At 30.4% G+C, this 13,494-nt stretch overlaps 1 protein-coding gene across 1 annotated transcript; it reads left to right on the top strand.

Annotated features, from left to right (window-relative positions):
- Positions 1-4,878: 4,878 nt before the first annotated feature.
- On the top strand, positions 4,879-6,681 carry XERICO (RING/U-box superfamily protein). Its single transcript, XM_088494027.1, has 2 exons — positions 4,879-4,979; positions 5,694-6,681. The coding sequence occupies exon 2, from the start codon at positions 5,836-5,838 to the stop codon at positions 6,325-6,327; it is 492 nt and encodes a 163-aa protein (XP_088350153.1). The 5' UTR covers positions 4,879-4,979; positions 5,694-5,835; the 3' UTR covers positions 6,328-6,681.
- The last annotated feature ends 6,813 nt before the right edge of the window (positions 6,682-13,494 follow it).

Raw genomic sequence — 13,494 nt, 5'->3', positions numbered from 1 at the left:
TCTAGTAGTAATGTTTCTTTAATTTTATGCTTTTCCTTTTTATGTTTCATTTTTAGGCCAACATTAATACTTTGACCTTGAGTGAACACCCAATTCGATCTCTCTTCATTATTTCGAAGGACAGGACGAAGTCTTCCCTAACAGAGAAAGACTCATTTCAGTTCTAGTCCCTTAATAACATGATTTTTCCGTCATTTTTTACTGTTAATTCGCAATGAAAATTGCTTAGGTGACAGGTTTAGGTGATAAGTGTCATATACTCATATTATCATTGTCAGGATTTATTTATTTTTAAATTTAAATTAGTCAGGAATTTATTTATTTTTATTCACTCATACAAAATATCAATATTGTTTTGATGTTAAATTGGTTAGAGGTTTATTTGTCATGAATTTATTCATCCTAAAAAAATTTGATTCAATATTTTTTTAAAATTAATTTTTCATTATTATGGAATTTATTATATTAATATTTTTTAGTAAATTCTTGAATATATAGTATAATAAATATTAATTAATTGATAAATTATTTAAATTTAAAAATATTATTTATTAGAAATCTAAATAGATAATTCTTAGTGTAATTTTTAAATATATAAATAAAAAAGAATACAATTAAAAACAAAGAATATTAGTGAAAATTGACAATTTATAAACTGGCGAACACATTGTTTGATATATGTGGAATATATAATAATAATAATTATAATATTTATACTAAACTTTGATATGTACAAAATTTTTTGAGTAATAGAAAATTTAATTTGTCATCTCTTTAAATTAAATTAATAATTGCATTTGACTAACTTTTATAAAGAATCTGCTAGTCATCCTTATTGACTTGATGTCACTTCTTGTGGTTACTTATCATGAGATTTTGGCAATTGTTTTAAGTAGGTTTAAGTGTTTTTACATAAACAATTATAATATAAAAAAAATTACTATTTTTTGTACATTAAGGATGTTATTATTTATTGTCTAATAATTCTCTCATATATCAAATAGTAATATATTAGACAGTTACTTTTTTAAAAAAATTATATTACTAATTTATTAATTGTATTTTAATTTTTATTAATATTCTTTTTTTAATTGCAAATTTTTTATTTATATATTTAAAAATTATACTAAGAATTATTTACTTAGTTTTATAATAAATAATATTTTTTAATTTGAATAATTTATTAATTTATATTTATTATATCATACATTTAAGAATTTATTAAAAAAATATTAATATAATGAATACCATAAAAATAAAAAATTAATTAACAAAATATTCTATCAATTTTTTTTAAGACAAACAGATTTTTGACTAATTTGACGTCAAAATGACGTCATTTTATCTGAATAAATAAAAACAAATAAGTCCGTGACTAATTTGAATTTAGAGACATATATATCCTTAACTAATTTGACAGTAACAATATAACACTTAACATACTAGCTCATCATCTAAACATGACATCTAAATAATTTCCGTTATGAATTAATGGTAGAAATAAAGGAAAATCCAATTGTCCCCAAAATGTTAAGGGCTGAATTGAGTTTCATTCCTTTGACCTTTTAAGCAATGGTCGAGAGTATTTAATATTTGATTAATGATTGAAAGTTTTAATTGATTTTCTTAATTATTTTTATAATTCTAAATTAGTAAAAATTGACATATATATTTTATTTTTTAAAAAATTAAAAAGTTAAAATTAAAATTTGTTTAAAAATAAAAATAATTAAAAAAAGAATTCAAATTTTGAATTATTTAGTGTTATTTAGAGATTGAATTTGTTACTGTTTTAGGATTTAACTATTTTCTACGCTAAACTTTAATGTATTAGCTTAATAATAGAACATTTTCAAATTTATTTATATATTTAATGTAGGTTTAATTACTCTGTTGATCCTTATAGTTTCACCAAATTTTTAATTAGGTCCCTATACTTTTTTTCCTTTCAATTGGGTCCCTACACTATTTTTAATTTTGTAATTACATCTTTTTCATGTTAAAAATGTTAAAATTAACATAATATTTTTACAAAAATACATGCGGTCAAAGATTTAATTAAGTTTTTAATTATAAATACCTTCAATTTGCAAAGAAATGTTCAGTTAACTCTAATATTTTTTACACTAGGAAGGACTTAATTACAAAATTAAAACAGTGTAGGGACCCAATTGAAAAAAAAAAAGTATAGGGACCTAATTAAAAATTTGGTGAAAGTATAGGGACCAACAGAGTAATTAAACCTTTAATGTATTGAAAATATAAACAAATTATCTTTTAAATAATTTTTAGTAAATTTTTACTTCATGATATTCTTAAAATATATCCTTTATGCTAGTAAAATCCTAATTTTATTAGATGGTTATAGATTTTGATTACTGAATCATCATTTTGAGAGGACTTTTTTACTTATGCAAGTATGTAACAGATGCTGGTCCAAAATTACTTCAATAACACCCTAAGACAAAAATATCACGAGGATCCTCATCCACAGTTTTGTATGTATTCATAGAATATTTGTATTGTAGTATATATGTCACTATATCAAAACCAGTGATGTGTGCCTTGTCCATATTTTCATTTTCCAGACTGGAGATTAGAAAATGAGTATGAACATACAGATTTGGAAACATTCGTGATGTCATAAAAGAAAAAGAGAAAAAAAAAAAGAGCAAGGCAAAAATATTTTTATAAAAAAAAAAAAAAAAAAAAAACAACATTGATACATGCTTAATGTTTTAGAAATACAAAAATGTTATTTGATGAACATAATTCTTTAGATATACAATCCTCGTTATATTTAATAAAGATAAAGACAATGACGGTTGTTTCCTACAGATAAACATTAGCATTTTTCTATATTTAAATGATAGATAAAGATAAAATTAAAATAAAAATAAAAAACTCTTTTGTGTTTTTTTTTTTTGCATTTTATTTTCAGATAATAATGTTGTTAAAAATATATTTAGCTATTTATTTTTATTTTTTTTCATAATTCTATACGCAGAGACGGATTTAGAGGGGGTGAGTAGTGGCCCCAGCCCCCCAAAATTTTTAGAAACTATATTTATATATATGAGATATGTGTTTAAAAAAATAAAAAATATTATGTAATTTAGTAATTTTATATGTATTATTTTTTTATTATGTGATAGATTTATGTCTTAATTGTTTAATTTATTAATAATTTTTACTTAATTAATTTAATATCATACTCTCAAGTCTTTGTATCTTTTAATTTAGTTTTTATATAATAATTTTTATATTTATTATATTAATAATGACTTGCGTAGTTATTTTGGTAATCACATTATATACTTTAGATATTTTTCTTGTAAAAAATATTTCTTTTTCTTCTAAATTTACGTTGTAAAAAAATTTTTTTATAAAGATATCTTGTATTCTATAAGGGTATTGTGTCTTTCAAATAATTAATAATTTATAATTTATTTTCAAATTTTTTAAAATTTTTGAAAGAATTAATTTTAATTAATAAGATATGTGATAATTTTTAACTAAACACGCTATAAATTATTGGTATTTTATAATTTTATTTATAGTGTACTATTGATATTGTTATATTGCTTTTATATAATTATTATATTAAAAATAAAATTATAAAAAAATTTATATATATATATATATATATTGATAAATCTTTTAAAAAATTAATTCTAATAATTATATATTAATTATTTTTATAAAATAAAAAAATTATCTAATTCAACTCCATATTAAACTTTCTGGATCCGTCCCTGTCTACACGTAGAAATAAAAAAATGCTTGTAAATATTTGCAAAGCATATATTAAATATGTTATAATATGTATCCAATATTTTTTCTATTATGATAATAATATATTTTATGGAAGAAAAAGTATAAGCTAAAGTGATACTTAAAAGGAGGATAGTGAGTATATTTCTATTTTAGGATTAAAGTATACTTTTTATTTATAATTTTTTTTATAAATTTTAAAAAAATTCATAAATTTTATTTTATTTTAATTTTGTTCTAAATATTTTTAATTTATATAAAATATACCCCTCCAGCTTAATTTGAATAAATTTAGAATCAATTAATTCTTCGATAATTAGCTTCTAATTGTATCTGACTTATTTGTATAAAAAATTATTCTCGTAAAATTATTATTAAATTAGTTCTAATTTTTAAAAAATTAATTATCAATGATACATTTAATGTAAATTAAAAATTTACAAAGACAAAATAAAAATAAAATAAATTTTTGTAATATTTTTAAAATTTTTAATAAATTTTAAAAATAAAAAATATACTTTAAGTATTGAATTTAGCTAAGAATATATTTAAAAATTATTTTTAATACAAGATTTTTAAATTTTTATTTTAATAACTGCATAATAAATATATTAAAAAATTTAAATGTTATATTTTTTTTATAAAATTATTTTTCATTAATAATCTATAAAAGATATATATTGACTAAATTTTTAAATATTTTAAAATAGCAACGGATCAACTTCTATTGTATATAATTATATAACTAAGATTTGAAAATTTTCATTTCTACATTACAATTGTATTTAATTGTTTATGAATTAATAATAAAGTAAGAATTTGTATATAATTATTTTTATATAAAATTATAATTAAAAATTATTAAATAATAATTTAATTAAATCTGTGAAATTATCTAATAATTTTTAAATATTAATTTAACACAAAATAAATTTTCACTTAATAATAATTATACCTTGCATTAGTACAAAAGGGAAAAAATAATAAAAAAAGGTTAACCATGGTTAGGAACACGTTTCGAGGAATAAAAGGGGTGTCTAACTAACCATGGTTAAAGGAGTGTGGTTAGTTGGCCCAAAATGCCAATTATCAGTGTTTGGAAGGTGGTGGGGTTCCTCTATCTATAAAGCAAAGAGAGAAATTCAGAGTTTCATTCATCAAAAACCCAGAAAACCCGTAATCTTCAAAATCCTATCTTCCAACTTGTAAGTCTCAAAAGCGCAATCTTTTTCTTCTGGGGTTTTGGTTTTCTCTTCTGGGTCATCTCTGAAATCAATCATGATTCATATTGAATTGTTTTTAGAAAAAATATAAAAATGCTAGATCGTGTGAATTATGTGTGTGTTCTTGTTCTGTTGATATGTGAAGTTTTGATTTTTATTGCTCCTGTAGTATTTATTATGTGCAATTTTAATGAATATTCTATTACATGAATGCTTCTTTTAGTTGGTTTCTGTTAGATCTCGCTGATGAAGAAGCTACCCTGAAATGCTTGTTACTTATTTTCCTCAATTTTTGCAATCTGGATTTTTTGACACAAAATTACATGCTACTTAGGATTTTGTTTTTTTAATTTGTTGCATCATTCTCATATCTTAATTTCCTGGTCTTTTGAAACACAGAATTTGTGTTTTCATTGATTTTTCCTTCTAATTCAAGCTCATGGCATGTGTGTGAATTTTTATTGTTCTTCTAATTGCTATCTTGTTTTTCTTTCATATTGCTTTAGAAATTAACTAGTGAAATCAGATACTATGTATAGAACTAAATAAGGAACCATAGAAAATAGCTATAATATATTCAGGATTTAACCCCAATTTGTATGCTATTTCAATCTATAATTTTTATTATTCATCATCTTATTCAACTTGTTTTAGTTTATTTTAAGTTCTCTAATAATTTCATTAATATGATTACAGGTCAAAGCTGTTTTACCTTCCTCTGTGGTTGAACAAGTTTTCATATCAATTTGGTTCACTCTTTCCATGTTTATTGATCCTTCTTGATTCAGAAACAATCTGTTGTTCTAAATTGGTGTTCGAATCAGCATTGATAAAGAAAATGGGCCTCTCAAGTCTGCCATCGCCATCCGAAGGAGTGCTATGTGCACTTCTTGTTAACACTGTGCTCTCAGTCTCCATATTTAAAGGCATTGTTAGGACAATCCTTCACATTGTTGGCATCCACCTTTCATCATCCTCGGTTTCGCCATCGTCCTCTTCGCCAAATGCCACCTCCCAGAGCCATCAACCATCCGAGTCATTCGAGTTCCTCCTTAGCCCCTCAGAAACATTCATCGAAGAGTTTAGGAGCCGGACGCCTACAATCCGCTTCGACAGCATGTTCTCCTGTGGAAAACCTGAACATGACTGCTGTGTGTGCCTCTCTCAATTTGAGCCGGAATCTGAGATAAACCGCTTGCCCTGCGGCCATCTCTTCCACAAAGTGTGCTTGGAGAAGTGGTTGGATTATTGGAACATCACATGCCCACTTTGCAGGAACCCTTTGATGCCTGAAGACAATGATCCATGGCTCTTAGTAAGCAATGAATGAGTGAAATCATGCTTTTGCTAAAGGAATGAGTGTGAATGTTTCATTATCATTGTACAGTTTTTAGTGTACATATCCTTTTTTTTTTTTTTTTGATGTTGATGCATCTTGATACCCTTTGCCACTTTATATGATCTTAGTTTGGAGTTTGGGGCGGGGTTTGTTTTCCCTTTATCTATGTTTTGTTTGTGCTCTTCAAGCACAGACTGAGGGATACATACTTTTTTGCTTGAAACTTGAAAGTTATATCTATGTTTGCTCATAATGGCCCTCCTCTTGTTCTGAGCCTTAAATTCCATATTGGGAATTTGATCCTGTATGAAACCCAAAAAAAAAATTTATTCCTTTTTTGGAGCACTTTGATGAGTTTGGTCACCATGTATGTATAGTATAGTAGCTTGTAAATTAAATGTGGGTGGCAATAAGTTTGCATAACAACTAAACTAGGTGATTTTGCCGTGTTAATGTTGATCAATAATTATGTTATTAGATATAGTGGGTTCCTTAGTACATGGTATATATAAGGTACTAGCTTCCACTTTTTATTTTTAATATGGAGGAGGGATTGGGATATACAAGCATTATGGAGAATAGGGGTGTTTTTCTTGGATGTGGTGTCAGGAGGCTGAAATCGGACCGAACGATTTAGAACAAGGAACTCGGACGGTCCGATTAGAGAAGATCTACAAAAAAATAATTTTTTTATAAAACTCGGACGGTCCGTTTTGATTTTTAAAAAAAAAAAAAAAAAAAAAAAACTAAAAACGGAGGGTCCGTTTTGTTTTAAAGGAAAATTAAAAAAAAAAAACAAAAATTCTTAACGGATGGTCCGTTTTCAATTTAAAAAAAAAAAAAACAAAAAATGTAAACGGAGGGTCCGATTTCATGTTAAATAAATAAAAATAAATAAAAACTAATCGGACGGTCCGATTTGTGATCAACGAATTTCTTAACAAAGAACTCGGACGGTCCGATATCTCCCTGTCCCACACCTGTATTTAACACCTGTATACACCATAACCAAACATAACTCACACTCACACACTCTTCCAATATAAAAAAAATTAGCCACTAGCTTCACTAGCTTGTAAATTAATGTGGTTTGTAATTACTTGTAAAGTTATTATAAAATAGGATTGGATTTTTTTTATGGGCGATTAGTGTAAAATTTAGGTCTAAATATATTTAATTTTATATTGGTGGAATCTATTATGCTTATAGTTACAGAACTTATATAAGTGTTGTTAAATTAAAAAATATTGTTAAATGATAAAATTTATTTAATTTAATTTAATTATACACAGAAGGTTTTCTTATAATGGTTATGGAGGAATTGAGAAGTTTAAGAGATGTACAATTCATAGATAAACGGAAGGTTTTGACAGTTTTTTTGAGAGATGGTATAAGAATAATTTTAGTGACATGGAGATGAAAATGATTAAGTTTGAAAAAGAGATAAGAAAAGATAGATGACATTGAAAGCTATATGATGAAACAGTAAAAGTAAAAAACTACGTTAGTTATTTGTTGTAAGAAATAGTATGTGAAAAAAGAAATATATTAAAAACAGATGTCGTAGTTTTGGCATGCAAATGATATAGACAAAAATATAAGATACTTTTATAACATAATTTCAGCAAGAAGGAAGAATAATAGCATTGATGCTAATGGAAGATTGGTAAGGCATCAAACTAGAATGAAAATTGCTATCAAAGAGTTCTATAAGGACTTGTATTATCAGAAAATATCTCCTACAATGAATTTTAGAGATGGATTGACGGATATGATAGATGAAGAAGATTCTGTAGTTTTAGAGATGATGTCTTCGGTTGAGGAGATTAGAGAGGCAGTGTGGAATTATAAATTATCTAAGGAGCCAGAAAATAATGGTTACAACATGAATTTTATTAAGAAATGTTGGGATGAAATTGGGTCCGAATTTACGGTAGTTATGATGAATTTTTTTTAGACATTTAGGTTACTTTCAGATTCTAATATCACGTGGGTGACACTTACACCTAAGTTTATTGGAGTTAAGGATATCAAAGACTTTTGACCAATTAGTATAGTTGGGTTTGTGTATAAGGTGATTTCGAAGGTGTTAATTAGGAGGATCAGATCAGTGATGTCAAGATTAGTAGGGAAGACTTAGAATTTTTTGTAATGATCTAAATCCTAATAAGCTATTATCCACTTAAGTATTATATCTACTAGAGGGATTTCATAAAAAGATATCTGTCAGTTACAGATTAAGAAGTAACATGTAAGAGATAAAATAATTATTAGATGACAGAGATGATAGACTCGTGTGGAAGTTTGATAAAAAAAAAAGGTGTATTTTCTACTAATTTATTTGTGCAAGTGTTGCAAGCAGAAATGTTTCTGGAAGATGTCATAAGCTACAGTTTTATTAGGACTATTTGGATAGGTTTAGTTCTACCAAGAGTGGAGTTATTTGTTTTGTTTATCTTGATAAGTAGGGTGAATACCATGAAAAGATTGAGTCGGTTAGGGATTGTTAATCAAGAAAATAATGCCTGTGTATTATGTAATAAGGATGTTGAATATATTCACTATTTGTTTTTTGATTGTGAATTTACTTGACAGATATGGGTCGTATAATTATCTGACTTTAGCAGGTAATGGTCTTTTTCATGTACTTTAAATGAACATTTTTAGAATTAGACATGAGTAACCAATATAAAGGATGAGTGCAAAAAGTTGTTGACGTGTTTCATTGCGATTACTTAGAACATTTGGATGAAAAGAAATAGAAAGATATTTTACAATAAAGAAATAGATGTAGAAAAAATTATCAATAAATCTTTTTTTAGTTATAAGGAGTGGGATGATGTGAATTCTTTTTGTTATTAACGGTAATACCAAAATAATAATAGAATAAGTCTTTGTATTTTTATGTTATTTTGGTTGTTTGGGCTGTTATTTGTTGTGTTTGCTTTTTTTTTTTCTTGTTTTATTCTACTTTACTCTATTGAATTCTTTTGTTTTAAAAAAAAGAGGTTAAGTACGATTTTGGTCCCTAACGTAGAGGTCAAAAATTTATTTTGTCATCGGCCTTTTTTTCGCTACAAAATGGTCTCGAAAGTTTCAGTTTGTTTTAAAATCGTCATTTTTATCAAATTTTTTATTTTTATTCTAAAAATATCTCTAACTATATATAAAAAAAAACGTTGAATAAGGGGGAAACGGGGAAGGGGAAAAGGGGGAAGGGATTCGCGGGGAAAGGGGGAAGGATCTCGCCGCTCCAATCTGCGGCCGCTGCTCCAATCCGCCGCCGCTGCTCGTCGTTGTTCGGTGGCTGGATCTCGTCGCTGCTCCTCTGGGTTCGGCAGAAGTGTTCGATGGCGGTGGGTTCTTGTTCGAGGCAAGAACAGGGCCGCCGCTACTCGTCGTCGTTCGGTGGCTGGATCTCGCTGTTGCTCCTCTGGGCTCGGCGGAAGTGCTCAATAGCGGTGGGTTCTGGTTCGAGGCAAGAACAGGGGAAGACTTCAGTGATAAGCCGAGGGATGAGAAGAGGTCACGCTGTGACGGTGGCGCTAGGGTAGCGCAAAGAGAGAAGAAGAAAAGGGTTGTGGCACTGTGATGGCGGACCGGCGTTGTGATGGCAGTTTCGGGTGGCTCGCCAGCTTTTGCTTCTGCTTCCATTCTTCTTCTGTGTCTGCTTCCATTCTGCTTTTGCTTCTATTATGTTGTTGATTTTTAATTATTGTTGCTTTTAGTTGCTTCTACTTCTGATTGATTATATTGTTTCATTGTTGTTGTTGTTGTTGTTGTTGTTGTTGTTGTTGTTGTTGTTGTTGTTTCTGCTCCTGCTCCTGCTCCTACTCCTGCTTCTACTTGATTCCATTGTTGATTCATTATTGATTTATTGTTGTTATTGTTGTTGTTGTTGTCTTGCTCCTACTTCTGCTTGATTACATTGTTGATTCATTGTTGTTGTTGCTTTTGGTTCTGTTTCTGCTTCTACTTCTGCTTTTGCTTGTGCTTCTGCTTGATTTTGGGGAAGAAGAAGAATGGGCATTTTGGTCCGAAAGACGGTTTTAAAACTAAGTTAAACCTTCAAGATTATTTTGTAGCGAAAAAAAGGCCAAAGACAAAATAAATTTTCGACTTCTACGTTAAGGATCAAAATCATACCTAACCCAAAAAAAAAAAAAAAAAAAAAACACATCTCTCGCTATATACAATTTGATTATGTATTCCCTATTTGATCATTCCTCACTTTATATATAAAGTTATAAACACCAAACGTAATGCGTTGTTTTTGGTTATAATTTTTGTTGCCATTATTGATCATCTTATCTTATTAAAACTAATTGGTTCATTTGGGAGTAACTTTCTTCTTCGGTCAGAATCTTAAGAGAGACACTTAGACTTAGCGGCTTGCCAGAGATAGCACAATTAAGAAAACAAATCCAGCATTTGACTTATTATATGTGTATTCGTTTAATAAAAAACCTATATTGGTTTCCAAAATTTTTTTAGTAATTATCTTATCGTTATTATTTGTTAGCCTTTGAATTTTTAAACTGAGACAAAACAGTTTCTTCTTTTAATATTTGGTTTTGCAAGTTTATGAAATGATTAGGCCAATTGCTTATAAACAAAATTAAGGATTAAAATAATAATCATTCAAAGAAGTTTGGGAGACCAATTTGAGATTTTATTATATATGTATTGGTATGGTATTATTATTTTCTGGTGTTAAACTAGTATTCACTCGATAGAAAGAAATTTTATAGTGTTGCGAAACTATTTTTTATTGCACGCAATATAATTTTTAAGAGTAAGAAATTTTGTATTTGACGTTTTTATCTTTAAATTTTTTTATTACGTTAAAATCTTTAAAATTTATAAAAATAAAATATATAAATTATTTTATCACATTTTTAAAATTTTATTTGTGTTCCGGTCCAGCCCAACAGTGATAAAAAATTCGGGTCTAGACGTCCGACCGACCCGATGGGTTACCGAACCCGAGCCGGGGCGTGACCCCAATGTCACACACCCCTTTCCCCTTGCATGAACCTAGATAGCTGAGAAGGAAACTTCCAAGAAAGAGGGTCTGTCCGCGTGGGACCCACTCCAGTACAGACTATATAAGGGGAGAGCCCTACTCCTCTTCAGAGGTACGTCACCTACTCTAACCCTAATTGCCACTTCTTGTACGGACACTGACTTGAGCGTCGGAGTCCTTTTGTAGGTGGCCTCACCTCCTCTTCACACCACCTACTCGGAGGACCCTCACTCCCAGAGTTCGACCAGATCCAGCTTCCAGCACCCACCGCTCCGTGATATCCAGTAGATCCGATCCGTTCGGGAACCGAGCAAACGAACATTGGCACCGTCTGTGGGGACTGGCGCGAATGGATTTTCTGTTGGGCCCGGTCGATGAGTAGGAGGAGGAAGTGCGCGAGGAGGAGGGAACTCACTTGATGAGCAGGATAGCCTCCGTGGCTTCCTCTCACGAGCGCATGAGAACCCCCTCTCGTAGGAACGACCCTCCTTCCAGCTCTCATGAAAGGCGCCCATTTGGGGTACAGGCGATGACAACGCAAAGATTATGCAGGAATTGCGCCACCGGATGCAAAATCTCGAGAGGGAGCTAGCGGCCAAAGATCGCTACCGACCCAGCCCGAGCCACTCCCGTACCCGATCTCCCCCTAAGAGATCGGATGCCTGGGGAAGAAGCCCTCGGAGGAACCGTATCAGGCGTAGAGCAGAAGCTCAATCTCGCTCGTCCCATGATGGGTCAGAAGGTCAAGGCGAAAGCAGAGAGAGGCTGAGAAGGCAACGAGACCCCATAATCGTGGGTGCAACCCCTTTCCACCCTTCCATCCTCAAGGTCCGGCTGCCGAAACACTTTGACAAGTCAACGGACATGAAATATGATGGAACCTAAGACCCTCAGGAACACCTGACGGCTTTTTAGGCCAGGATGAACCTCGAAGGTGTTGGCAACGTGGTTAGGTGTTGTGCTTTCCCTGTGACCTTGGCGGGACTGGCAATCCGGTGGTTCAATGCGCTCCTGCAAGGGTTCATTACGATCTTCTCAGACATAACGCGTAGCTTTCTAGCACAATTCACCACACGCATTGCCAAGGCTAAACATCCTATTAACCTTTTAGGGATCACCCAAAAATATAATAGTAGAAGAATTATAATATGCTAGGAGCCTTGAAGAATAGAGGAAATAAAAATCGCGAAATAAAAGCGCAATGCTCGAGAAATGAGTTAACTTGCGTGCTAAGAAAGCTACAGCTGTCAAGTGTAAAGCAATCCAAAACAGGAACAGAGAGTCAATGATACAAAATAACGAGCTCCTGACTCAGCCTGCAAAGTCAAGACTAGCCGGAGAATATATACACATATATACATATCCAAAACCCAAAAGTTCATATACACAATCCTGCCTCTCCATAAACCTCTAAGAGAATAAAAAAGAACAAGTTATATGGAGAGAAAACTAACTACACATATATACATCACTGTACAGCAAAACTACCCAATAACCACTCCGCTTCAAGAGTCCAGACACCTAACGAGATGTCTCTCGACCTGCATCTGAAAAATAACAACATAGTATGGAATGAGAACCGGAGGTTCTCAGTATGGTAAAGGTGCCACACACATAATATATAAGGTCCTGGGAATGCCAAAGACAATCCTAGGACGCCGACACTCATATTGTAGAGCTTAAAGTATTAAATAGAAGCCATAAGAGGTGGTTTTCTAAGAATATTTAAACCTAACTTAACTTAACCTTAAAATCTAAGTCCCATACTGCCATTCCTCCGTACCTCCAACTCCATCATGCATTTTCACAGACAAATAAACAGATAAAGGCAAGTACAAGAAGGTTACAATTACTACAGGTAACAAATACACATTTAACATGGCAAGTACATATAGGCACACCCAATTAAAGCACAAGCAAGTAATTCAAGTATTATGCATATGATGCATGCCTGTCCTATGGTTGATGAGGCTCATCTGTCAGTTATCCAGCCAGCCCGACAAGTCTGAATTGTACTTAGACTGTCCCCTGACGTGCATCCCCAAGAGTCTATGTATAGCTTTATCTCGAATAATCAATATTGCTCAATGGGGGTAACATTCCCGGGAATTTATATAGTGCCCGGTCACAAT

This window comes from Arachis ipaensis, chromosome B7, assembly GCF_059453495.1.
Source record: "Arachis ipaensis isolate K30076 ecotype BB chromosome B7, ASM5945349v1, whole genome shotgun sequence".
NCBI lineage: Eukaryota > Viridiplantae > Streptophyta > Magnoliopsida > Fabales > Fabaceae > Arachis > Arachis ipaensis.
This window is presented reverse-complemented; position numbering and strand designations above follow the sequence as displayed.